Below are 22,153 nucleotides of genomic sequence, written 5' to 3'. Positions count from 1 at the left end.
CTTGGTCTGTTCTGCTCTTGTCTTTCTTTCTTCTGTTCAGCCACCATTTCCCTTCCATTCTCTTTTCAGCTCTCTCCCGTGATAGCAATGAGACAATGCAGCCACCTCTCCTACCCTGTGCCTCTCTCCAACACACATCTTTCTTTATGACATACTCTCGCCTTGCAGCCAGCCATTTTGAGACTAGGAGAAAGTTTGGCAACAGGGCTATTTAGAAGAAATCTAACAATCATTTAACTATGCTGTCAGAATGAGTAAATGACAGGCAGTGAAATAATTTAGGTTGCAATTTGTGAGATCCATTTGAAACAATTTTGCTTCAATTGTTCCCATTTCCCTTGCTGTTCTTATCTCCTCTCCCCAGAAAGAGAAATCCCCGGAGGTTCCTCTGAGAAAAAGTTATCTGGGGAGCGGTGATCCTGCGAGATGTACTTTCCAGGGCTGGTGGGCTTGCTGACGGCTGCCAGGAAGTCACCCGGCCCGGCGAGGGGCTACTAGCCAGGCCAGGGTGGCACAAGGCTCCTCCAGTGAGCCCAGGGGCAGAGGCCCTGGAGCGGAGGTGAGGTTCAGTGCTCCAGGGCCTCCCGGACCACCAGTGAGCCTCGGGGCAGCCCAAGAGAAAGGTTTTTCAACCTGAAAAGGGATTTTTTTTATTATTTTATTTTGCAGCTCTACCTCCCGGGGTAGGGTCTGCAGGGCTCTTTGGGCTGACGCGCCAAAGGAATGGGCAGAGCAGGGCTGGGGCGGCCGCAGCCGCTCGGCGCTGGGCCGCCAGGTCCAGGGGAAGCCGTCCGCCCGGCCTCCCACTCAGCAGGGGGCGCTCTTCCCGGGCGCCCCGCCACCGGCGGCGGCGTCTAGCCCGCCCGCCGCGCACGCGCCCCGGAAGCGGAAGCGCACGAGCGGCCGGGAGCGGGAGCGACGGGCGTCTGTCGCTCACCACCCACCCGCCCGCCCGCCCGCCGTTGTCGCTGCCCGTCGCCGCCCGCGCGATGGCGGCTGCGGCGCTTCCTCCGCTGCCGCCGCAGTTCAAGAGCATCCAGCACCATCTGCGGACCGCGCAGGAGCTGGACAAGCGCGAGCCGGTGGTGGCATACTACTGTGAGTGAGGCCCCGGCCCCGGCCCCAGGCCGCGTCCCTCTGCCCACCGGGTGTACGGGCAGGCGGGGGAAGCCCCACCTCCGGGGGCGGTGCGGGGGACCTCCCGCCCGCCCCGGCCCGTCGCTTGTGCGCTTCCTTTTCCCCGCAGAGTTAAGCCGCTTCGCAGTCGCAGCGGATGGGCTTGTACGCACGGCTGTAAAGTCGTCGTCTGCCTGTGCTGGGATAGTCCCAACCAGTATCGCAAAAAAGATAACTTTCGAGAGGCTTTCCAGGGTTTTTCTTCTGCTGAAAATGCCTCCTTTCTGTCCTGTATCTAAGTAAGCAATTTGGGTTTGAGAGTCTTCGATTCCTTCAATAGTGTTAATTTTTATTTTCTATGAGGCTTTATCCCGTCTTGAGGCATCTCTGAGCGGGAGAGTGGGTGGCTCTTTTTGTTTCATTGAAATGATCACAGCAAAATCTTACTGTAAATCTTCAAATTTAATATGTAAGTTTTTCAAGCTAACTTACGACTTCTAAGCTAATGCTCATCAGAGAGGTCTGTGAGCTTTTCCCAAAGGCTTTCCACAGTTAGTTAAGAAACACAAGCCTGTTCGTAGTCTTAAATTCCTGTCACAGTTAATCACCACAGTTACAAGATTTCTAAGACTAGATGATTACCAGAAATGTATATTCACGGGGTTATTTATCTATTTATTTATTTATTTGCAAGGAGGTTACTGGAGGGGGGGAGTTTACTTGGCAACAGCTTGTCTTCAAAAAGAGTTAAATAAAAAATAGAGGTGGAACTGTGAGCTTAATTTGTAAGGCAGTCTTAAGTTTAGAAGGATGAACTTATGAAATTCAAGCCTCAGAAAGCTCTGAAAAAACCTGTCAGTTCTGTCAGAAAAAGAATTTTAGTTTTTATATGTTACAGAGGAACACTGTGCTAATGTGAAAAAGTGTCACCAGAGAAGTGAGGTAGTTACATATTAGAACACTGGATGTTCTCAATAATACTTATTCTTTTTCACTGGAAAAACACAGGACGAATCATAGTTTGTGTGGCAGAAAGCACCAGCTAGGTTAAGTTGCACCATTTTTTTTGTTTTTCTTTATTCTTTGGAGTATTTTAGGACATGTAACACCTTGTCTGGCTATACAATGAAATTACTAGCATTTACTGTATGTAGCAAAATACAAGTCTGTTTTTATTTTTAAACAGAAATGTTTTGGTGACTGATCTCTCTTTTTCTTAATGTCTTCCATTCTAAAACTTAATGTAGGTCTTAGTCTATGGGAAAAAAACCAAAAACACTATGTTGAATATTTAGCCTTTTCTGTAAAGTTCTTTGCATTGTCTGTCCTAAGTAGCCTGAAAATTTGCTTATCTTATTTTTTCATCTGAGTATTTCAACATATCTGATTCATTACTGAGTATGGTGAAGACTATGTTCTAGAGAGATCTTCCTCATTACATTATTACATAAAGTAAAAAGCAGTGACACCTCTTTTTCAAGACAGGTCTTGCTTGGATCCTTTGCTTTTTTAAATACACAAAGTAGAAGAATTAATTTTCACCAGTGTTCCGCTGATGACACTTATTTCCTCACCTGGTAGATGAGTTTGTCTAGAGTAACTAAAATGCAGAATTCCTGTTTCATTGAAATTTTTTTGTTGTTGTTATTTTCATTCTGGTTTTGAAGCAAAAATAAGGTTTATGAACCATTCATTTTGGCAGTTGTGGATTTGAAACAATTATGTGGAATCCCAAAGTATTAACTATTAATATTACTACTGATAAAAAAAATGTACTGTGTATACTTCTAGCATGCTATGAATAATAAAAGCTTTTCAAAAAAGTGTAAGTCGGGGGATACAAAAACATTTTCAGGATACTTTTCAGATAATGTTTGAAAGCAACACAGATTTTGTGCGGAGTTCAAGCAACGTTTCTCATTAGATGCTTCACTGAAGAAACAGTGAGCATCTCTTTGTTGAGCTTTTGAAATGTGTTTCTGAGGAGCTCTATACGTTTGCTGTAATGTACTGTGTGGAAGGAATAGTGTGAGGAAAGCTCGGTGTGCGCTGGAATGCATGGTGGCCTCGGCTGCGGGCCTGTGCCTGGCACCGTGCGTGTCCAGGGACCAGGCGGGTGGTGGGGCGCAGCAGCCAGCTGAAGATACTCGGCGGTGAAAGGTCCTGTGGTGGGAGAGTGCTGCCTGCTCCATCACAAGGCTGCTTGCGCAGCCGCTGTGTGAGGGGGAACATCTGTGTTTTGGTCATATGATGGCTGTGACAGTCTGAAGAAAAGAGCGAGGTGTTTATAGCTTTGGAATGCTGCCAGAGGTGGTTCATCTCTAGAAAAAAGGTTTGATCCTAATATTAATGTTTCCACAGCACAGTAGTTTTCAGTGTGGACACGTGTTTGCTAGGTTTTATGTACATTTTAGTTCAATTCCACTTGTATCTTTCTGATAATAAGAGCTGCAGCATAAACTAATTTGAATATCAGAAGCAAGTGAGCTCTGGTTAGATGTGTTTGCAACCTAAAATATTATTTTCTATAGCTTAGCAGTAAAATTGTCAGGAGGAACTACTTATTACTTGTGTTAATATTTTTGTCTCTCATCAGCATCCGCTGGTGCTAGAGGTGTGCTCCTAAAGATGGGTATTTGAATGGCAGTTACACATTTTATTTGCATACACTATTTTAAATTTTTTCTTTTATGCTTTTTGGATGTAGTCCATTTGAAGCATTAAACTAACATAAACTAGCACTGTCACCTAAAGAAGATACTGTGGTCCTCCTCTGGTCTCTCTTTCCCAACCCTAATATGCTTTCAGAAGCAAACACTGATGTAATTGTATGATGAAAACCAACAATAAACTAATTTTCAACCAGGCCGATTCACTATTGCTTAAACAGCTGGGCTCCCACACAGACAAAGACAAGGAACAAGACACAGTGGCTTGGGGCAAAGACAGGACTCCTGCTTTTTTGATATTGCTGGCATATGTTGATTTAACGAAACTATAATTTGATGAACAATAATCTCTGTTTTACACAGTATGGATGCCTACAGCAGGGGTGATTAGTATTTTTCAACTGCCATGTAATCATCCATGTGAAAAATAAACCATTGAAGAACAACACTGATGCTCTTGTGCACCAGAACACATCACAGATACTTTCTGTTGTTGTACTTGCTAGAAATGGTTTTATTTCTGGTAGTCCTGTGTGTTCCTTACAAAGCCTTCATGCTTAACTCCATTTTTAGGTATTGAAAGTCATAGGAGCATACAATCAGTAGCTTTATATGCTGTTTGTAAACTGTTACTTTTTTCTAGCCCTAGACATATGATACTTTTTCTCACATTTCATATTGTTTTGTTAATTATTGTCATTAAGTATGTAGCTATTCCAGGTTTAGTGAAGGCCAGATGATTCAATAGGTACAAGGGAATACCAGTAAAGGATGCTACATTGATTGCCTAGCAAAAGGAAAGTGATTAGTGGTCAATGAAGTAACTTTCTTACATTAAAAAATTTACACAAGTCTGACGGTTTGACTTGTTCAAGATGTTATTCTGCAAACACAAGGAGGCAGGCTTTGATAAAAAATCTCTGGCCTGTATAATAACTAAAGAAAAGATATCTCCAACTGTGCCATAGGCAGTTTGACTCAAGTTATTTTTTGAAAAATTGCAAGGTTTGAGAGGTAGTTCTGTCTTCTGAAAACTTCTGTTTTAATGTTTAAACCAACGTTTTCCTTAATAGCTGTTGTTTCAGCCTTTCAGTTGTGTTGTTAAACTCTTTTTAAAGATAGTTTATTTTATTATTTTATACTTCTGTGCTTACTGGCCATTGATGTTCTTATTCAAAGGTATTAAGGGAATGCCAGGAAATTGCCAGAAAAACATTGATGTTTCTTGATATATAACATCCTAACACACAAAAGTATTTGGGTATCCAGTGAATGCAACAGGAAAAATTATGATTCTAGTAACTTCCAAAATGCAAGACTGTGATGGTTTCTGCTTTGCGGTCTGTTAAACATCAGAAGACATTCGTGTGAAATCAGTAGACTTGATCTGTTTAATAAAGGTATGAAAAAAATCTTCTACAGTTCTCAAAGTCTTGAAATAGAAAAGCACAAGAGAAATCCTTCTGAAGGATCTTGCTATTGTGTTGACATTTCTGTTTTTGTGGGATCAAAGCAGGAGAGAAAAGCAAAAGAGGCAATTTTTTTTTTCAACTAGTTGACAACCTCTTGAGTCAAAAGTCATTCAGCTTTTAATGGAAATACCCCTGTGTTAAATGTGACTGGATTTTTATTTTCAATTTAAGTCAGACATCCATGAAACAAGCTTCTGATTGCATACCAATTATAAGAATTTCTTTTCTTTTTAATTAAAAGAGAGACAATAAAGTTCATGGCCTGACTCAGAACTTGGGATACATAGTTACTGTATAATTTACAACTGAAATACTGTTAAATTTTTTACTGATCCTTCCTCAAAGTAGAGGACTAATAACAGACATATATATGTTAACTAAGCTTTTAATTTATTCAGCTTTTTATTGTATGTTGATGCATTTTGAACTACTAATTTGGGGGGTGTATGTAATTCAGAAGTATTAATGGAAATAAAAGTAACTGGTATTTGCTGTATGTCACTGAACAGGTTCTGCATGTACTTCATTTAACTGGGACACTGTAAAATTGAAATGCATAAAATAATGTTCCTATAGCATTCTTTATCTAATAAGATCAATTTCCTGAGCTTTCCCATTTAAATACTCGGGTTTTGTAATAGTTTTATATAATCAGTTTGTAAAAGTACATTTTCCATAATCTCATATTGCTGGTGGCAGAAAACTGTTTTGTGTGCCACTAATACTACAAATGATTTAAAGCCTATTACTAGAGATTACATACTGAAGAATAGATTTAATCTGTTCTTTACTCAGGATAAGCTAATTGAAATGGTCGAATATTTAAGAATTAGGTATCCATTTCATAGTGTACTGTGAGAATTGTTTTGATTGTGCTATGAGTGTAAACTAAAAATATTTCTCAATTTCTTTTTTTTCCCTGTGCTTTCTATTTTTTCTGTCTTCAATCTTAACTTGTTTGCTCTGATTTGTTTCAGAGATTTGTAAGTGGGAAAGCTGTGCTCTTAAAACTCTGGTTTGTCTGTGGAGACAGAAAAACAGTGAGAAGTGATTGGAATAACAAAGATAAATACAGAAACCCCACAGTCCTCAAAGCAAACTGTAGGGAGAAGCAAAAATTAAAGATTATCTTAACTACTGTGTAGTATTTTTGGCACTTGCTTTGATTACATAGGTAATATTTAAAAATAACCTGCTCTGACAGAGATAGGAATGAGAACATAAAATAGAACAAGTGTACTTCAGAGATTGAAACTTTATTTCTGAGGTATGCATATTTGCATAAAACTCCTGAAATATAATTGTACAGTGTAAATATACTAACATGCATGGAAGTTGAAGGGAACTTTGTACGTTGCCTAGTCCAGTCTCCTGCTCAAAGCGTGAACCACTAGTGCAGGTTGGTCAGGACTGTGTCCAGGCAGGTTTTGAATATCCCAAGGATGGAAACTCAGCAGCTGCTGGGAGCAACTTATTCCACTGTGTGATTATCCTTGCAGTAGAAGATTTTTCTTACGTTTAAATGGGATTTCCCACATTTCATTTTGTGCCCATTGCCTCTTATACTGTCACTGGGGCACCACTGAGAAGGGTCTGGCTTTGTCTCTGCTCCTCACTGCCCCCCTCTTCACATGAGTTATTTATGCACATTCAGAAGACCTTCTGAGCCTTCTCTTTTCAAGACTAAACAGTCCCAGCTCTCTGCCTCTCTTGGTATGATAGATGTTCCTAGCCCTTAATCAGCTTTGTGGCCTTCCTAATGCCTCTTGTACTGGGAGCCCAGAACTGGACTCAGTACTCCAGGTGTGTCACACCAGCGTGGAGCAGAAGGGAGAGATCACATCCCTCAACCTGCTGACAATACTTCTCCTAATGCAGCCCTGGATGCTGTTAGCAATTAAGGTCAGGGGTGCACCTTGGAAACTTATCTCATGGTCATGCCCATATAGGGTGCTTTGGTTCACCTCACAGAGTAGTTTGAGAGCATGAAATAGGTTTCTTCCAGTTTAAACTGGAGGGTGTTCCACAGAAGTGCTTCAGATTTGTGCTCTAATCACTACAAGCTGTTTTATCTGCTTCACTTGTCCAAAACTAGTCCAGAGTAGCTGTCTTCTCCTTTCACCTTCTTGAGATCTGAATTACTGTAAATCCTACAATTAAGGTAGTTTTTCTGGCTTAATTAGAAATATTTAATTTTCTTTATTAGACTATAGAAAGAAGCTTTGAAAAATAGTGATAGTTTAAATATTGTGTAAAAGCTTGGAAACCTATGAATTCCACATATAGGTCTCTTACTCAAATTTAACAAGACCAGAACTGGTCCTTGAACCACACTGAAGAATGGCAGTGTAGAATATTGGAGTAATTTACTAGGATTCATAATAGATATTATTAGTTTACTTGTTTTGTCATTTATTATTAGTTTACTTGTTTTGTCATTTAACCTAAATAATTATCATTCTTGTTTGTAATTGCGAATTTTGTTTCAGCTATTTAGTTTGTTTACAAGTTGCTAGTCAAATAACAGTGAATTCTAATGTACTTTACTGTATCTTTCAGTAATTTTAAGTAAGAGACATTTCACTTGAGATAGTTTTGACTTGCCAAAGTTTGTCTAACATGTAGCATAACCTTGAAATATACTGTTATCAATCCATTTTCCTATGTAGGATTTAGAATACTGTAAAAGAATCTGAGGGGAAGAGCGGGTCGGGATACTACCTGTTTTTTGTTTCAAGTTTCTTATCTAAATTTCTGTATAGTCTTCCTTCCTCCCACTTTTGCCTCAGAATTATTTTTTTTTCCCTTTGCTTTTCTCCTTAAACTGATTTTACTTGAAAATAAATATTTAAAAGTAATTTGCTTTCTCTGGAATGTTTCAGATTTTGAATTGATGCTGCCAGCCTAATACTTACCTTGTCATTGCCAGTTTTCTTCAGCATCATATAAAAAAGAGGATGTATAAGGCTCTTCAAAGTTTATTTGTCAGTGCTATTAAATCTATTTTTAAAAGTCTTTGAATTCAGACATCTTGGATTTAACCATGTAGAAATACCATATATTTTATGATCTGCATGGAGAAATTACATGAATGAAGTGTGATACATGAATGTTCATGAAAGCAAATATAATTCATTTTTGTTTTTCATTGCAGATGCTTTCTTTATGAAAACACGCTTGCAGTAGTTTAAGTGCAGTCCAGTTTAATGTTTTTCGTGTCCCTAGCTTCCCACATTTGTATTGCAGCTGTTGTCTTCCTGTACCAAGCAGTTAAACATTTTTCTGTCAGTGGTTTAACAAAGGGAAGAGGAAGGTGTAGAATATAAATGAGTGATAAATTATGGCCTGAAAAAGCTTTCATCTCTTAATCAGAATCAAAATATGGCTAAAGTTTATGTCAATGTTTTTTGTCACTATTTAATGTCAATTTGTTACTCTCAATTGTCAAAAATATTCCAATTTCTAATATTTTTTATATACTAGAGAATTAAATATACGTGGGGAAAAAGAACTGTAGTCTTTTGATCCTGAAAGACCAAGAAAGAGAAAGATGGATAATAGGACAGAATTTAGAAGATAGAATCAACCTATTGTGCATGCTTGCTGGCTGGAACTTTTGTTCTCCAGTATTTTTATTTGGCACAGAGTTAGTTTAAAATGGGAGTGGGGGGAGTTTCAGTTGTTATCCAAACATAAATCTGGAATAACTTACTGTGTATTAGGAATGAATGCCTGGCACGTACTAGACAAAATACTCGTTCTTAAATTGTGCTGTGTATTAGCAAAGGAAAAATAACGTGGTATTACGTGACATAAATAAAAGCAGAGAATTTTCTGTAAATCGCACTGTATAATTCCATCCAGCACACCCACACTTAGAATTTGCTGAACAAAGATTAAGGGCAACAAATCAAGACATAAATTTTGTAGTTGTCTTGGCAAAACATTTTTCTGAGAATGATTACTTGCCAAGTCTTTATGAATTTTAAGATAAATGTCCTGTCTGCAAACTGAGAGCAAACCCTCTTTTAGTTAATAATTGGCAAAACAGTTCTGTCTTTGTGTGTAAAAGATTACAAGTGACTTGAGTTCTACTTACAATATTAATTAATAAGTAGACATTAGCTCTATGTAGCCTCCTTTACCTCCTTAGTGCTTTACTTAATGAATATACTACTGTGGGCCACACAAAGATCTTTTTTGCTACTTGATTTGGATAAAGGGAGCAAAAAATATAGCTTGTGTCTGTTATGAAGTCAAGTGCATAAAACAAACCTAAAAAGAACCAATAATTGCATTCATTTATTTATTTCCAGCTATTCTAGATCTTCATCACAAATCGTGAAGAGAGATGAGAATTACAGGTTACTTATTTCCAAGATGTCTACATTCTTCAAATATTTTGTTTAGGCTTTAAGAGCTTGAAAACTTGCAGCTACAATATATGGCTTTATTTGTCTTTTTGTATCAGAATTTTCAGCACCTTGGCTTTTCACAGAGGAAATTTTTTATCAAAAATTACCAAGTAAATGGCTTCTGTAAGTCTAGTTGTTTAGTTTTACAGTATATTACTGTGGTCATTAAGGACGTGTACTTTAAACATTTTTCAGTGTATAGAGAGAAGTTCTGAAGAGAAAACTCTGAAATAATTTTTCTGTAAAATGGCATCTCAAGTACTATATTTTTAAAAGGTAAAATAATACAATTGTAATACAGAACACTAAGAGGATTTCTTTCTGTGGTGTCCGTGCCATTTAGGAGATTAACTTCTAGTTATTAGAAATTGCACTACTTGCAGTAAAGCAAAATTTTTGTGACTTAGCAAGCAAAGTAATAATACATTCCACTGCTTTTGCAATATTGTAGAAACCAGAACAGCTGTATTTAAAGGAATGTAAATAATCACTGTTTTCCTTCAGATACAGAGGGGAGAAAAACCAAAGTCATGTTACATTTGGCTTTCTCAGCAGGTATGTTGGAGGCAGTAAACTCTGGCCTCTTGCTTATGAGTTCTTTGCTACTGAGATTACCTGTCAACATAAACATGGAGGACATTTCTTTGACTGCCAGTTTAAAATTTCACTGATGATATCAACACAGGAAAATTATGTTTTGCTCGTTGCTGCTGAAAATTTAGTAATGAAGTGAGTTTACCTATTTGCTGCAAGTTAAGCATGAAAAGGATGTAATAGATTCCCTTCAGCTAGATCAAAGCATATCTTTCAGTTACTATCTGTATCCCTACCATAAGTAATATTTGTGTAATAAACTATACACAGAAGTAGAAGATACGCAAAAGACTTCTGACACCTTTGTTGGCAAAGGTAGTAGTGTCAAAACCAACACAAAGCAACATGGTCTTATAGATAGCCTTCATGTAGAATACGTGGGACACGTCAGAATTAGAGAGAGCAGAGAGAAGTATGACAAAACATGCAGACATGGAAAAACTTATGTTTGGAAATAAATTAGGATTCTTTGCTTTAGAAATAAGATGTAATAATACACAAAAATGCAAAGCGTAGAACTAGTAGATACTTTTTTCGTGTTGTCCATAATAATGCAAGGGATTACTTACTGCTTTCAGATTTGCTCACATACTGCTCTTCATACAGATAATTTCAAAAGGAAAATTTCAAAACATTAAAAATACTATTTTTGTTTCTGTAGTGTCTGTAGAAAATTACAAGAAAAATTATTTTCTCATCTTCCTATTCTGTTTTTACCAGAGAAATCTCAAGTTCTTTTAGTTTTTCCACTACTTTACTTGATGTCTGTTTGATAAGTTTAGTGATTGTTGATACAGGTTTTCAACCCCCAAGCCCCACTTTTGACTAAAGCAGCACTAAGTGAAGCAGTAAGTGTACCTAAATGTACTTAACATTTTGTTTCTCACTTGTGAGTTTCAAACTGTGGAGAGTGTACTTTCCTTCTGTATCTTCAGTTCATCAGCAGAAACTGATGTTCCAAGAGATTTTGACTGGTTGGGTATTGTTTGTGTTTTCGGATCTTCAGGTTGACTCATACTTCATTACAATCAGGTTGTTTTATCAATGGTATTTGAGTCAAGACTCCCCTCCAGTGTTGAGTGCTACTACATAGTAATGCTCTGTCAGTAGTAGTTTTCACAAACATTGTACTTTTTCTTGATCATCACTTACTTGAGAAAGGGCAAAAGCTATTCTTTCTTACTTCAGCGATTGCCTTGTCAGAGGCCTGTTTCTGGGCAGGTTTCATTATGCTTTCCTTTCGTTATGCTTTCCTTTCGTTATGTTATCCTTTCAAACATACTACTGTATGTGGAGAATTGAGCATGCAGAAATTCTGAACTTTAAAAACTAAAGTTTTTAAAGATTGCGGCATACTCTTGTTAGGGTAACTTAAGTGTGCTTTGACCTTTTACCAGTTAATAAGATCATGTAGGAAATCTGCTTTCCAATTTATAAAGATGTTGATGCAAATCAGCATTTGATGGCTGGATGTGATAACTGTCTCATATAGTCAGCTGTGTGGTACAGGGATGTAATTGCTGTGACAGGTGGAACACATTTAATCTTAGCTCAGGTGACATAAATTGTCTGTAGGATGTCTGTGTTCTTAATATCTGTAGAACTGCTGCTGCTAGAGCACCTTCATGTCTTCTTGACAGTCTATGTACGCTTTGGATAACAGTCCTTGGATCTTGAATGACTTGAGGACTCTTGGGCACCTTGGTCCCAGAGTGTTTTGTTAGCAGGAAAATGGTGTTGGTATGGAACATAGCTTGATGTCACCCACAGTGTAAATTTATGTATAGGCAAGAAAAACATGTTTCTTCTTTGTAATTATTTTTCTTTGTCCTGTGTTCGTCTTACTCTTCTGCATTTGTTCATTGGAGTGCCTGAAGGAGTCTTGAGTTTTTCTCAGTCTCTGAAATCCTAAGAGAGGAAAGGACCGGCGTTTTAGGGCTGCCTATAAAGCATACAGATGTCACAGTCTTGTAAATACACCCTTTGGATATTAGTGAGGAAAAAAAAAAATACCTTGCTTTCACGATTTAAATGGATGTATTTGCAATGAATGTGAAATGTGAATGTGAAAAAAAGCCACATATGGCTAACAGAAGAGTCACAATTACAAATAAGCAGATCTTTTAGTGATTCAACTGATCCTCAAGACATTTGCAAGATTTTAATTTATATGGAAACCGAGTTCTTTTTATGTAAATGAATTATGGAAGAGATATGAAGATGCATACTTCAGCAAATAAGATAAGTCTATATCAAATAATGACCAAGGGTATTTTGAATTTATGTCACCCTAACTCATATCAGTCTAAAATTAATTTACTTTCTTCTGAAAATGTCTGATATTTGCATCTGCTGAAAAGGAATAACTGATCTAGATGGCCTGTAGGTCTAGCATCCATGATGTTAATTCCCAATTTTTACATTATTAAACTATACTACAAAATGTGCTCAGGGAAGCTTACAATCAAGTATGTACTTAATAATCAGTAATTAAAGACTGTAAGCATTAATTCATCATGCGATTAAGGTATTTTAGTTGGCAGTAGTCTTAATTTGAGTGCCTTAGATACAAATGTCAGTATCTTTATGTGTTTGGATTTCTCTGAAATGTAATTTCAGCTTCACATGTGGTGGTTTCATAATTTTTAATATTAACATGTCAGCATCCTGAAGATAAATCAGGTGAGCTTAAGAGTATATATCAGTAATTAACATAGTGTTAGTGCTGCCACTTGATGAAACCTACATAGCATAGAACCTACATAGCAATTCCTGTTAAAATTGCTGTCTTTGGTTTGTCATGGTCAATTGTTGTGGTTGTTCATAGCCTTTATTCTTGAAGTTTTACTCAGAGTAGACTTTTATGTGGTTGTTATTTACTGAAAGCTTCAATACAAAGTACTAGGTTATTTTATAAATTGTAAATGTAGAAGTAGAGAGGCTTTAGAGGGCACAAGTACTTTAGTTATTATTTTTTAGAGTCTTTAAGTGGGTGGGCAACCCAACAGCTTTAACATTCAAAAATTTGTCAGCTTTGAAGTTCCAGATAAGGAATGTACACTTTGTCTGGTTTGGATAATTAATTCTATATGAAACATGAAATACAACTTCTAAAATCCAGAAAAAGAAGTTAAATTATGATGCTCACCAGCAGAACCTAGGTAAATTTTGTAGAGGGAGATCTGATTTTATTAGAGAAGCTGTTAATAGATGGAAAAGGCAGACAAGCTTTTGAGCATATAATGCTTTCTTATGCAGCAAACATCAGGTTAAGTGCAGTTTGGAAACAACTGTGTTATATTTGTGTTTACTGAGATAATTTGAAGGGAGAAGGCTATCTCTAGTGTATGAGAAGATTCTTGGAAGGAGAGAAATGGTAAAGATATGAAGCAAGAAAAGATCACTTGCAGAATTCTGTCCTGCAGGAAGGACATTGGCGTATGCCATAATAACTGGCTTATGGTAATATTTGGTAGAGTTACAGCTTTTAGTTCTTAAGCTCTGTGCTTGAAAGTGTTTTGTAGGACTCCCTTGAGGATCAGGAGTGAGAGCTAGCAGAACGGCTTTTTTTTGTGAAAAATATTCTCTGTTTGGTTACTTAATGTTTCTATCCATTTTGCCCTCTCTGGGTGTATTAATCCTAATAAATAATAGTTGTTTGATTTTTACCCACCGTTTCCTGAGACACATAGAGTTGTGCCACATGCGTGTCTAAAATTCATAGATTTTTGGTAGTAAAAAGATCATTTTTAATCAAATGATATTAATCATTGATTTTCAAGATCATATGAAAAACTGGCAACTTTACTGACAGGGAAAGTTTAATGAAGCCTGTCTTGCCTGATTCAAAGAGCAGATTTGTGCCTTGTGTCTTTTGATGCTGTGTATGCATATACATGGACATAATAGATGCTTAATTCCATTTGTTAAATTGGAGTTTTAAAGTTTATTCCTGCTACATGAAGTTCCATTTTTGAGATATATTCACACACTCTATGTGTAAATGATAGGAAAATTATTTATGTATAATTAGGGATAAAAAGTGACTTGAAGGTTCCTATTTGAGATTTGCAAACAAGGGTGGAGGTTATTTACAAAAGCAATTAATATTGCATAATAGTGACACAAGCATCAAGCTGAAACCAGCAGGAATACTCATTAAGAAAAATAAAGCATAGATCTTCGAAAAGTATCTCCTAGTATCTCTGCAAGACTGAACATACCTAGATTTTCGTGTCACTGCTCACTAGTACTGCAATAGTACATTGTTAAACCACAAGATAAGTTTGTCTTTCAGATGTGTTGGGGGGGGACGTTGCTTTGTTTGCTTACGGGTTTTGCCTTAGATAATCACTTCTGGGCTTTTTGTGTGTTTTGTCTCCTTTAAAGGTCGTTTGTATGCAATGCAAACAGGGATGAAGATTGATAGTAAAACTCCAGAATGCCGTAAATTTTTATCCAAACTTATGGATCAGTTGGAAGCTGTAAGTAGACTTCATTGCTGTCCTCTGAAATGATTCATGATGTTACTTTAATTTTTATTTAAGCTTCTGCAAATACTATTTTTTCTCTGTCATCAGTCATCGATTGAACTATTCTGTACGCAGACATACTGTATGAATTTAAGTTGTATGTAAGAAATTGGCAGACAGATTGAAAGGAGATAAAGCTATATGTATCTACATATGTTTTTATGTATGTATGCATGCACAAACATAACTGAAATTTTATACAGCAGACATTTGCTGTAAGATTTTGTTTAGACAACATGAATTAATAATTAATTCATGCATATTCTCATGAAAAATCATGACTCATTGTGAAATAAATACAGGAGTTTTAGAAGACTTTTGTTATTGATTTGACTTTGATTCCCTGAAGTCTCAGAGAGTTTTATATGAAACTAGTGCAACAGCCTTCAGTTCTTCAGAAAACAAAACAAATCATGAATCATTTGTCTTTTTTTCATACCTTGTGCTTTTATCTCTGATTTTTAGCAATGGAAAATCCAGGGTGCAATGACTTCTTAGCGTGTCATTTCATTAAATTTTGACCTCTTCAGTGGGTCACGTTTTCCTTTTCAAAAAGGAAGAGAGGTGTCAGGAGAGGTGAAATTAAAACTCTGAAGGATTTTGCTCTTCATTTCCTAACAATTGTTAACATTTGTTGGATCCCTTGAGGTACTGCAGCAACTAATCTGTCTGCAGTGTTCAGTTACCCTTGTTTCAAATTTGGAAAGACTAGAAAAGGAGCAAAACCCTTTGGTTTCGTCTTCCAGTTCCCAGTAAAATTGTCTGTGTGACAACTGATGCTCAGGTATTGAAGTTACTTCTGGGTAGTGAAGTTGTGGAAGGATGGAGAGAGCACTTCTAAATAGATCTAATAGAGCATTTTTAGGGCTAGGAAGCTTAGGTAAATTGACAAGTTGGACGTCTGCAGTAGTTTAAGAGCAGCCATTTTCAGTCTGCCCTTAACCAGCAAGGGTCATGAAAGGGTGCTGCAGGGCTCCACTAAATGTTTCTTTCAGGTTTCTGTGTGCTGCCACAATTATTTTAGAGGTTAAGATGGAAGCTTACAAACAATCCTGAACTTTATAGTAGCAAAGAATAAAACAGTGTAGATGTGTCTGGAAATTATCAGATGTGCTCTTTCCAAGAAACTTCATAATATTCCAGATATGTGAATTTATTAAATACAGTGATTTTTGTATCCAAAAATGCATGTTTCTGTCAGAAATATTATTACTTATGATTGTGTTTTTTTGTTTTTTCCAATAGGTAACAGTTTCATTTAAATGTGTTTAGTAAAATTAAACCAAATTTCCTTGGTTTTAGGTTCAAATTATGAATCATCACTTAAAACATCATTACTGCTGTACTGAATCATAGGTTGTGTGAAGGATAATTTCAAAAGTAAATATTTTGGTTAACCCTATTTTGAGAAGCATATGTAACTGAGTGTTATTTGTGCATTTGAAATCATCTTCATTGAAGATCAGATCAAGTATAGTAATAAGTTATTTTCTTATTGTAAGGTCTACATATAGGCTGGTGAAACATATATGCAAACAAATAATTTTCTTCTTCAGTTAGCTTTAGTGTTTCATTTCAGTGATACATCTTGCAAATTACAAATTGTGGTACACTCACAAGAAAAACAATTACAGTTTGTAAAACAACTACTTCTGAAAACTACGTAAAATATGAGTTTGACGAAAGTCTTCAAATTTAAAGTTCTATTTGGAAAGTTTATATTTCACTACTGAAATCAAGTAACTTTTCTGGCAACATTCTATGTATTAAAAAGTTGGCAGCAATCTTAAAAATATGGAAATACAGCCTGCATGATTAAATGTTCTTCACACGCACAGTGAAAAATAACTGCCATTCAGAGATTGTTTTTAAATCTTTTGGCAAAATAAAGGCTGCAGGTTAGTATCATGCAGTGTTCCTGTTTTTGTTCTCTAAGGATAACCTGAGATTTCCTTATGTGGGAACAGTAAGCCTATTCAGAAGCTGTAAATCCACCTGTTGTAACTGTTGGAGGGTTATTTGCTTTACTGATTTTTATTAGGAAACCTGAGGATTCTTGTACTCTGAGGTCTTTGAAAAGAGGTCTTTGAATTGCAATACACTGCTTACAGTAAAAATTCCAGTAAATCCCTAGGTTGCTAGACCGGTCAAGGTAGGGCTGAGACACTTTCTAAAATGTAATTAACTGCAGTGAAATAACCTTACAAGAGAGAAGATACACGATCACTTTGACCTACAGTACCTTTATGAAGCATGCATTATTTTATCAACTGTGCTGAATCCTGACACAGGCTTCACAGTGCTTCATCTTTTGGATAGTAACAGGAAAAATATCTGTAGCTGTTTCTTCATGATACTGTAGTTGTGTTTATTTTTAACAGGTCTTTTTGGTTTGGTTTGGGGATTTTTTAAGTATTTCATTATTGAAGACAGTATTCAGAGCTACTTATTTGTACTTCTTACTCCAAAAGAATATGCTTTCTCTTTAGTGTGCTGCTGCTTTTAGTGTTTGTTATGTGTTAGAAGCTGGATATTTGTGAAATAAAGGGTGTTGTTCCTTTTTTAAATTGTACTTGGCTTTGTCTAAATCAGCAGCAGCTTCTTGTGTTTGAATTAGATTGCAGAATTGTTAGGGTCTAATAAGGTAATTAATATATTTTTTCCAACTTTTTTCAGATGAAAAAGCAATTTGGTGATAATGAAGCAATTACTCAGGAAATTGTTGGTTCTGCTCATGTGGAGAATTATGCTTTGAAAATGTTTTTATATGCAGACAATGAAGACAGAGCTGGGCAATTTCATAAGTAGGTGAAAATCTTTGGTTTTGTTATCTGAATTAAGATACTGGACAGGAAATTTGAATATCCAAACTCTCTTTAATTTGACTGGAAACAAGAATTAGACTTTAATGCATTTGTTCCTATTACAGAAAACTCAATTTGCTACTACATATACGTGTCTAACTTCCCACGTTAACTGCTGTCCTCCTTGTTTGCTTTAGGAGGTTGCTCACTTACTGCAAGCTGTCTAAAACCCCAGGCCAGTATTGAGCTTTACATCAAGCACGTTATAGTTTCTCTTGTCCAGTGATACTAAAATAGATGTGATGATACATTATGTGGTTTATATAAAGCAATTACTACAGCGTGCTGATGGCTTTTTCTAAGATAGGATGTCCTATATTGAACATTCCAAACTAGAAACTAAGTGCAGAACACATAACCAGCTTTAAAAAAAATACTTAAAGCTTTCTGCATACTTGTCAGGAGACTAAGCAATATATTGCTAAACTTAACCATTGTGAGTTAAGTTCTGTAACATCAAATTAAAAAAAAAAAAAAAAAGCAGTGATTAGCTTGAAATAAGCCAGTCTGATCTAAAACACCAACTTCTAAAATGTGATCCTGAGAGACTGACATTACCAAGTTAGTGAAATGTTTTCTTTTTTACAGAAACATGATAAAGTCCTTTTATACTGCAAGTCTCCTGATAGATGTTCTAACAGTATTTGGGGAACTCACTGAAGAGGTAAGTGTTAGGGATATCAGTGTATTACCTGATTGCTTTTCCTAGCACAGGTGCAAATTACTGTTTTGGTTCTGAAAAGTTGTTCTTAAAATTTGTGAATATATAACATAGGTTCTAATTGTGTAGTCAAGTACATGTTAGTAAGTAGTAAGGAATTGTGCTAAGTATTTCCAATAAATTATATGTCAGATATTAGACAACTGTTATCTGTTAGAAAATGCTTCATATCAGTTAGAAATTCAAAGTCTGACTATTACTGTGGAACACATAGCATTACATTGATCAAGTAGGAATGTTTATAGGGAAAAATTATGTAAGGTTCATGTCTTTTTCCACCTTCACTTTTTTTACCCTGCAAGCAAGAACTCTACTGCTAGTAATTGAGGTGGAACTGTGTACACTTTAGTTAGAATAGTTATTTTTGGTTTTGCAACAAACCCCACTTCCAGAAGGTGGTAAGTTTGAAGAATGTGAATTTACTGCACAAAAAATGTCTTGCTATCTGACCATTCGGACATTCAAATTATTCAAAAAATTATCTACTAAAGTAACTAACACAGTGCTCTTTATGGCAGCTAGTTTTTTAATCAAAGAAGTATTCCAGAATTGGCTGAACAAGATCATGATTACTTTTATTAAGGCACACCCGAATAATCTCTTGGTCTGTTTAAAACCAAACTTTTCTATTAGGTACATGGTCAGCTGCTCTCTATTATTCATGCCCCACAGAAGAATTAATCTCTTGATATAGAGAAGCAGGTACCTTTAATAAAGTATTCCTTGTTTTGAAAATGTGAAGTGAGGTTTCCTTGCTAAATTAACTGAGAAGCTCAATTCGAAAGTGTAATGATATAGTTGATAACATGTGGCAAAGAAAAAAAAATTAGAGAAAGCTGCTACTGACTTATGAAGACAAGTTTAAAATCTTGTTAAATAAAGGTTAAAATGCCTGGAAAAATAAATAAGAAACAGAAATGATGCTAAACAATCTGAGACAAAATCAGCAAGTCCTGATCATCTAAGTGCTGAATATCTCTCAGGACACCTAAATCTACACAGGTAATCAAGAAATATTTTTTTTCATAGAATCATAAAATAGTTTGGGTTGGAAGGGACCTCAAAGATCATCTAGTTCCAACACCTTCCACTAGACCAGGTCACTCAAAGCCCTGTCCAACCTTGCCTTGAATACTTCCAGGCCACAATTTCTCTGGACAACTTGTTCCAGTGTCTCACCACCCTCATAGGAAAGAATTTCTTCCTTATAGCTAATATAAATCTTCTCTTTCAGTTTAAAACCATTACCCCTTGTCCTATCAGTACACTCCCTGGTAAAGAGTCCTTCCCCATCTTTCCTGCAGGTCGTCTTTAGGTACTGGAAGGCCACTGTAAAGTTTCCCTGGAGCCTTCTCTTCACCAGGCTGAACAACCCCAACTCTCTCAGCCTGTCCTCACAGCAGAGGTGCTCCAGCCCTCTAATTGTCTTCATGGCCCTCCTCTGGACCCACTTGAGCAGGACCATGTCCTTCTGATATTGGGGGCCCCAGAGCTGAACACAGCACTGCAGGTGGGGTCTCATGAGAGCAGGGTAGAGGGGGAGAATCACCTCCTTTTCTCACATGCTTGAGTGTTACAGGTTTCCACACTTATGCTAGTAAAAGTGCCTTAGAAACAAAAATTCTGCTTTGCAGGCCTATAACAAGCCTGTGGTTGTCAGTCTCAAATTATTCCATGCCCTGCTTGGAATTCATAGACTTGACATCCTGTATGTAAATCGCTGATCTGATAAGTGTGCCTAACGTGCAGACTTATTTGCCCAGTTTAAAATGCGGTTGCCATGGCTACTTTCATTTATAAATGTTGGAAGGAGGGTAAAAGAGTGGTTTTGATAGCAGTGTACTTCTTGTATACTATGACATATAGAAATATAAGTGTAGATATTAAAGATAGGTCTCGCCCAAGAAGAACACTCGGCCAAGTGTTATTGAAGGATTCTACATCTTCCATAGCCTGAGACTATACCAGTCTACAACTTTCATCTATCAAGAGGTGCAAGTAAGATTGCTGTTTCATGTGACTTTTAGAACTGGCTGCTGTGCACCCTGACATCCTTTACGTTATCAAATAATAACAGTTCCTAGAGCCAGAGAGTGAATACACATTAAATTGGACTGAAAAGATTATCATCTCTGACTGTAGGAATCCAGTGCTCAGGACAGTGCACTGATTTGGTGATGATTCAGAGGTCCTTAAGCAATCCTTGCTGTAGGTGGAAAGAGTTATAAATGTCAGCATGGAATGCTAACAGTGGTATGTTTACTACTGAATGTAGGGAGTTTTTTGTTGTTGATGCTGAAAGGACAGAAGGGCTTTGTGATTGGTAAGAAGCAGAATTATCTCATTTTGTTGAATCAGTGAAGACGTTGTTAAGAGTATGCAAGAAATACAGTGAAAGGTTTGAACTTCTGGCTAGCATCATTACATTTGAACAGTTTCCTTATCCAGTGTCAGATGAAGGAATAATGGGACAAGTATGATATGTGACTGTCTTAGACTTTTGCAGAAACTTTTATTAGCCTGAAGTAAGCTCAGCCTGACACTTGGTTATATAGTATGGCATCTATATTCAGACCACCTGTGTGTCTTTTCAGTATGTAATTGCCTTCTTATGTATGGAATATGAACTATTGAAAGGCTTTTAAATCAACAGCAGAAGGCATAGGAAGCAGATACTTGACACCTAAAATCAGGAAATAGGTATTGTAAATATGTGTATTTTTAATTGGCAAGTATTTTATTATTGGGCAGCATGAATGGATTGTGTCACTGGAAACAGTGGATGTTCCATATCTCGATATTAGAACTAGGCAAAAGGATTTTTCTGGAAGACACGTTTTGCAAGACACAGCTTATATCAGATCAATAAGAAGCTCTGTGATAGTAATGTTATTTTCATTTACCGCGATAATAACATGCATACAGTAGGGCAGCCTTCCAAAAAGGGACAGCAGTGCATATTGAAAGCAATCTAAAAGCAACAAAATTTAGGTTCTCAGTTCTGGAATGATAAGCTTTGCAGTTGGGATGCATAATGACAACATCAAACACTTTGTTCCCTTCTCCTCTCTCTGTACAGCATTTTGATGGGGTTTTTTTTGGCCTATTCTTAAATACGCTTTCCCAGGGGCACCACCAGCCTGGCTGAGGGGCTCAGCTGTGTCCTGCGGTGGGTCTGCTGGAGCTGGCCATGTCCGAGGTGGGGCAGCCCTGGCCTCTCCTCACAGATACCACCCCTGCCACCACTCGTTGCCAGCAACTGGGCCACGGACACCCCCATACAACAGTATCTTCAAACTTTATCAAGAAATAACTGCAGTATTAGGACAGAGGACAGATGTACAGGCTGTTAATTCTTGTATAATGTTATTTTCTGAAAGTACCATACTCTGTATGTGTATTTCTGCATTTTGTGGCTTCTAGTATATTTGTGAATGATGAAAGAATTTAATCTGTAACACTACCTGGCCAGGAACAATTATTAAAATAAAGTATTTAACAGAAAGTCATGTTTTCCAATTGTACTTTTCCTTTGTGAGGTATAGTGAATGCATTTTATTAAATCTGTCATCGGGATAGGGTTCTTTCTGGAGAACATTTTATTTGCAGAAATTACTCCTGGGCTGCTTGAGCATCTTGGTGGGTAACTGTATTAAATATGAGCAAGGGAGCTTGCTGGAAATAACCATTATGCTGTCACTCTCTACCCTGTTCTAGATGACAGTGCAGTAGACTTTGTGAAGTAAAATTTTGAATTTCACTTTGTTAAT

General features: G+C 37.0%; 1 protein-coding gene across 2 annotated transcripts in view; it reads left to right on the top strand.

Moving 5' to 3' along the window:
- The first annotated feature begins 888 nt into the window (after positions 1 to 888).
- The window catches only part of VTA1 (vesicle trafficking 1), a 41,196-nt gene continuing 19,931 nt past the window's right edge, over positions 889 to 22,153 (top strand). The window contains exons 1-5 of one of the 2 annotated variants that reach the window (XM_042796009.1): positions 994 to 1,098; positions 2,015 to 2,162; positions 14,656 to 14,750; positions 17,475 to 17,602; positions 18,251 to 18,326. In XM_042796009.1, coding sequence (XP_042651943.1) covers positions 14,670 to 14,750; positions 17,475 to 17,602; positions 18,251 to 18,326 — 285 coding nt within the window. In that variant the 5' untranslated portion in view covers positions 994 to 1,098; positions 2,015 to 2,162; positions 14,656 to 14,669. Of the gene's footprint in view, positions 1,099 to 2,014; positions 2,163 to 14,655; positions 14,751 to 17,474; positions 17,603 to 18,250; positions 18,327 to 22,153 lie in introns of both variants that reach the window. The other variant, XM_032983220.2, reaches the window with a different exon arrangement.

Source organism: Tyto alba, unplaced genomic scaffold (assembly GCF_018691265.1).
Source record: "Tyto alba isolate M040663 unplaced genomic scaffold, T.alba_DEE_v4.0 Super-Scaffold_22, whole genome shotgun sequence".
In the NCBI taxonomy this organism is placed as follows: Eukaryota; Metazoa; Chordata; class Aves; order Strigiformes; family Tytonidae; genus Tyto; species Tyto alba.
Note: the sequence above shows the minus strand (reverse complement) of the source record. Positions and strands in the feature narration are given on the sequence as shown.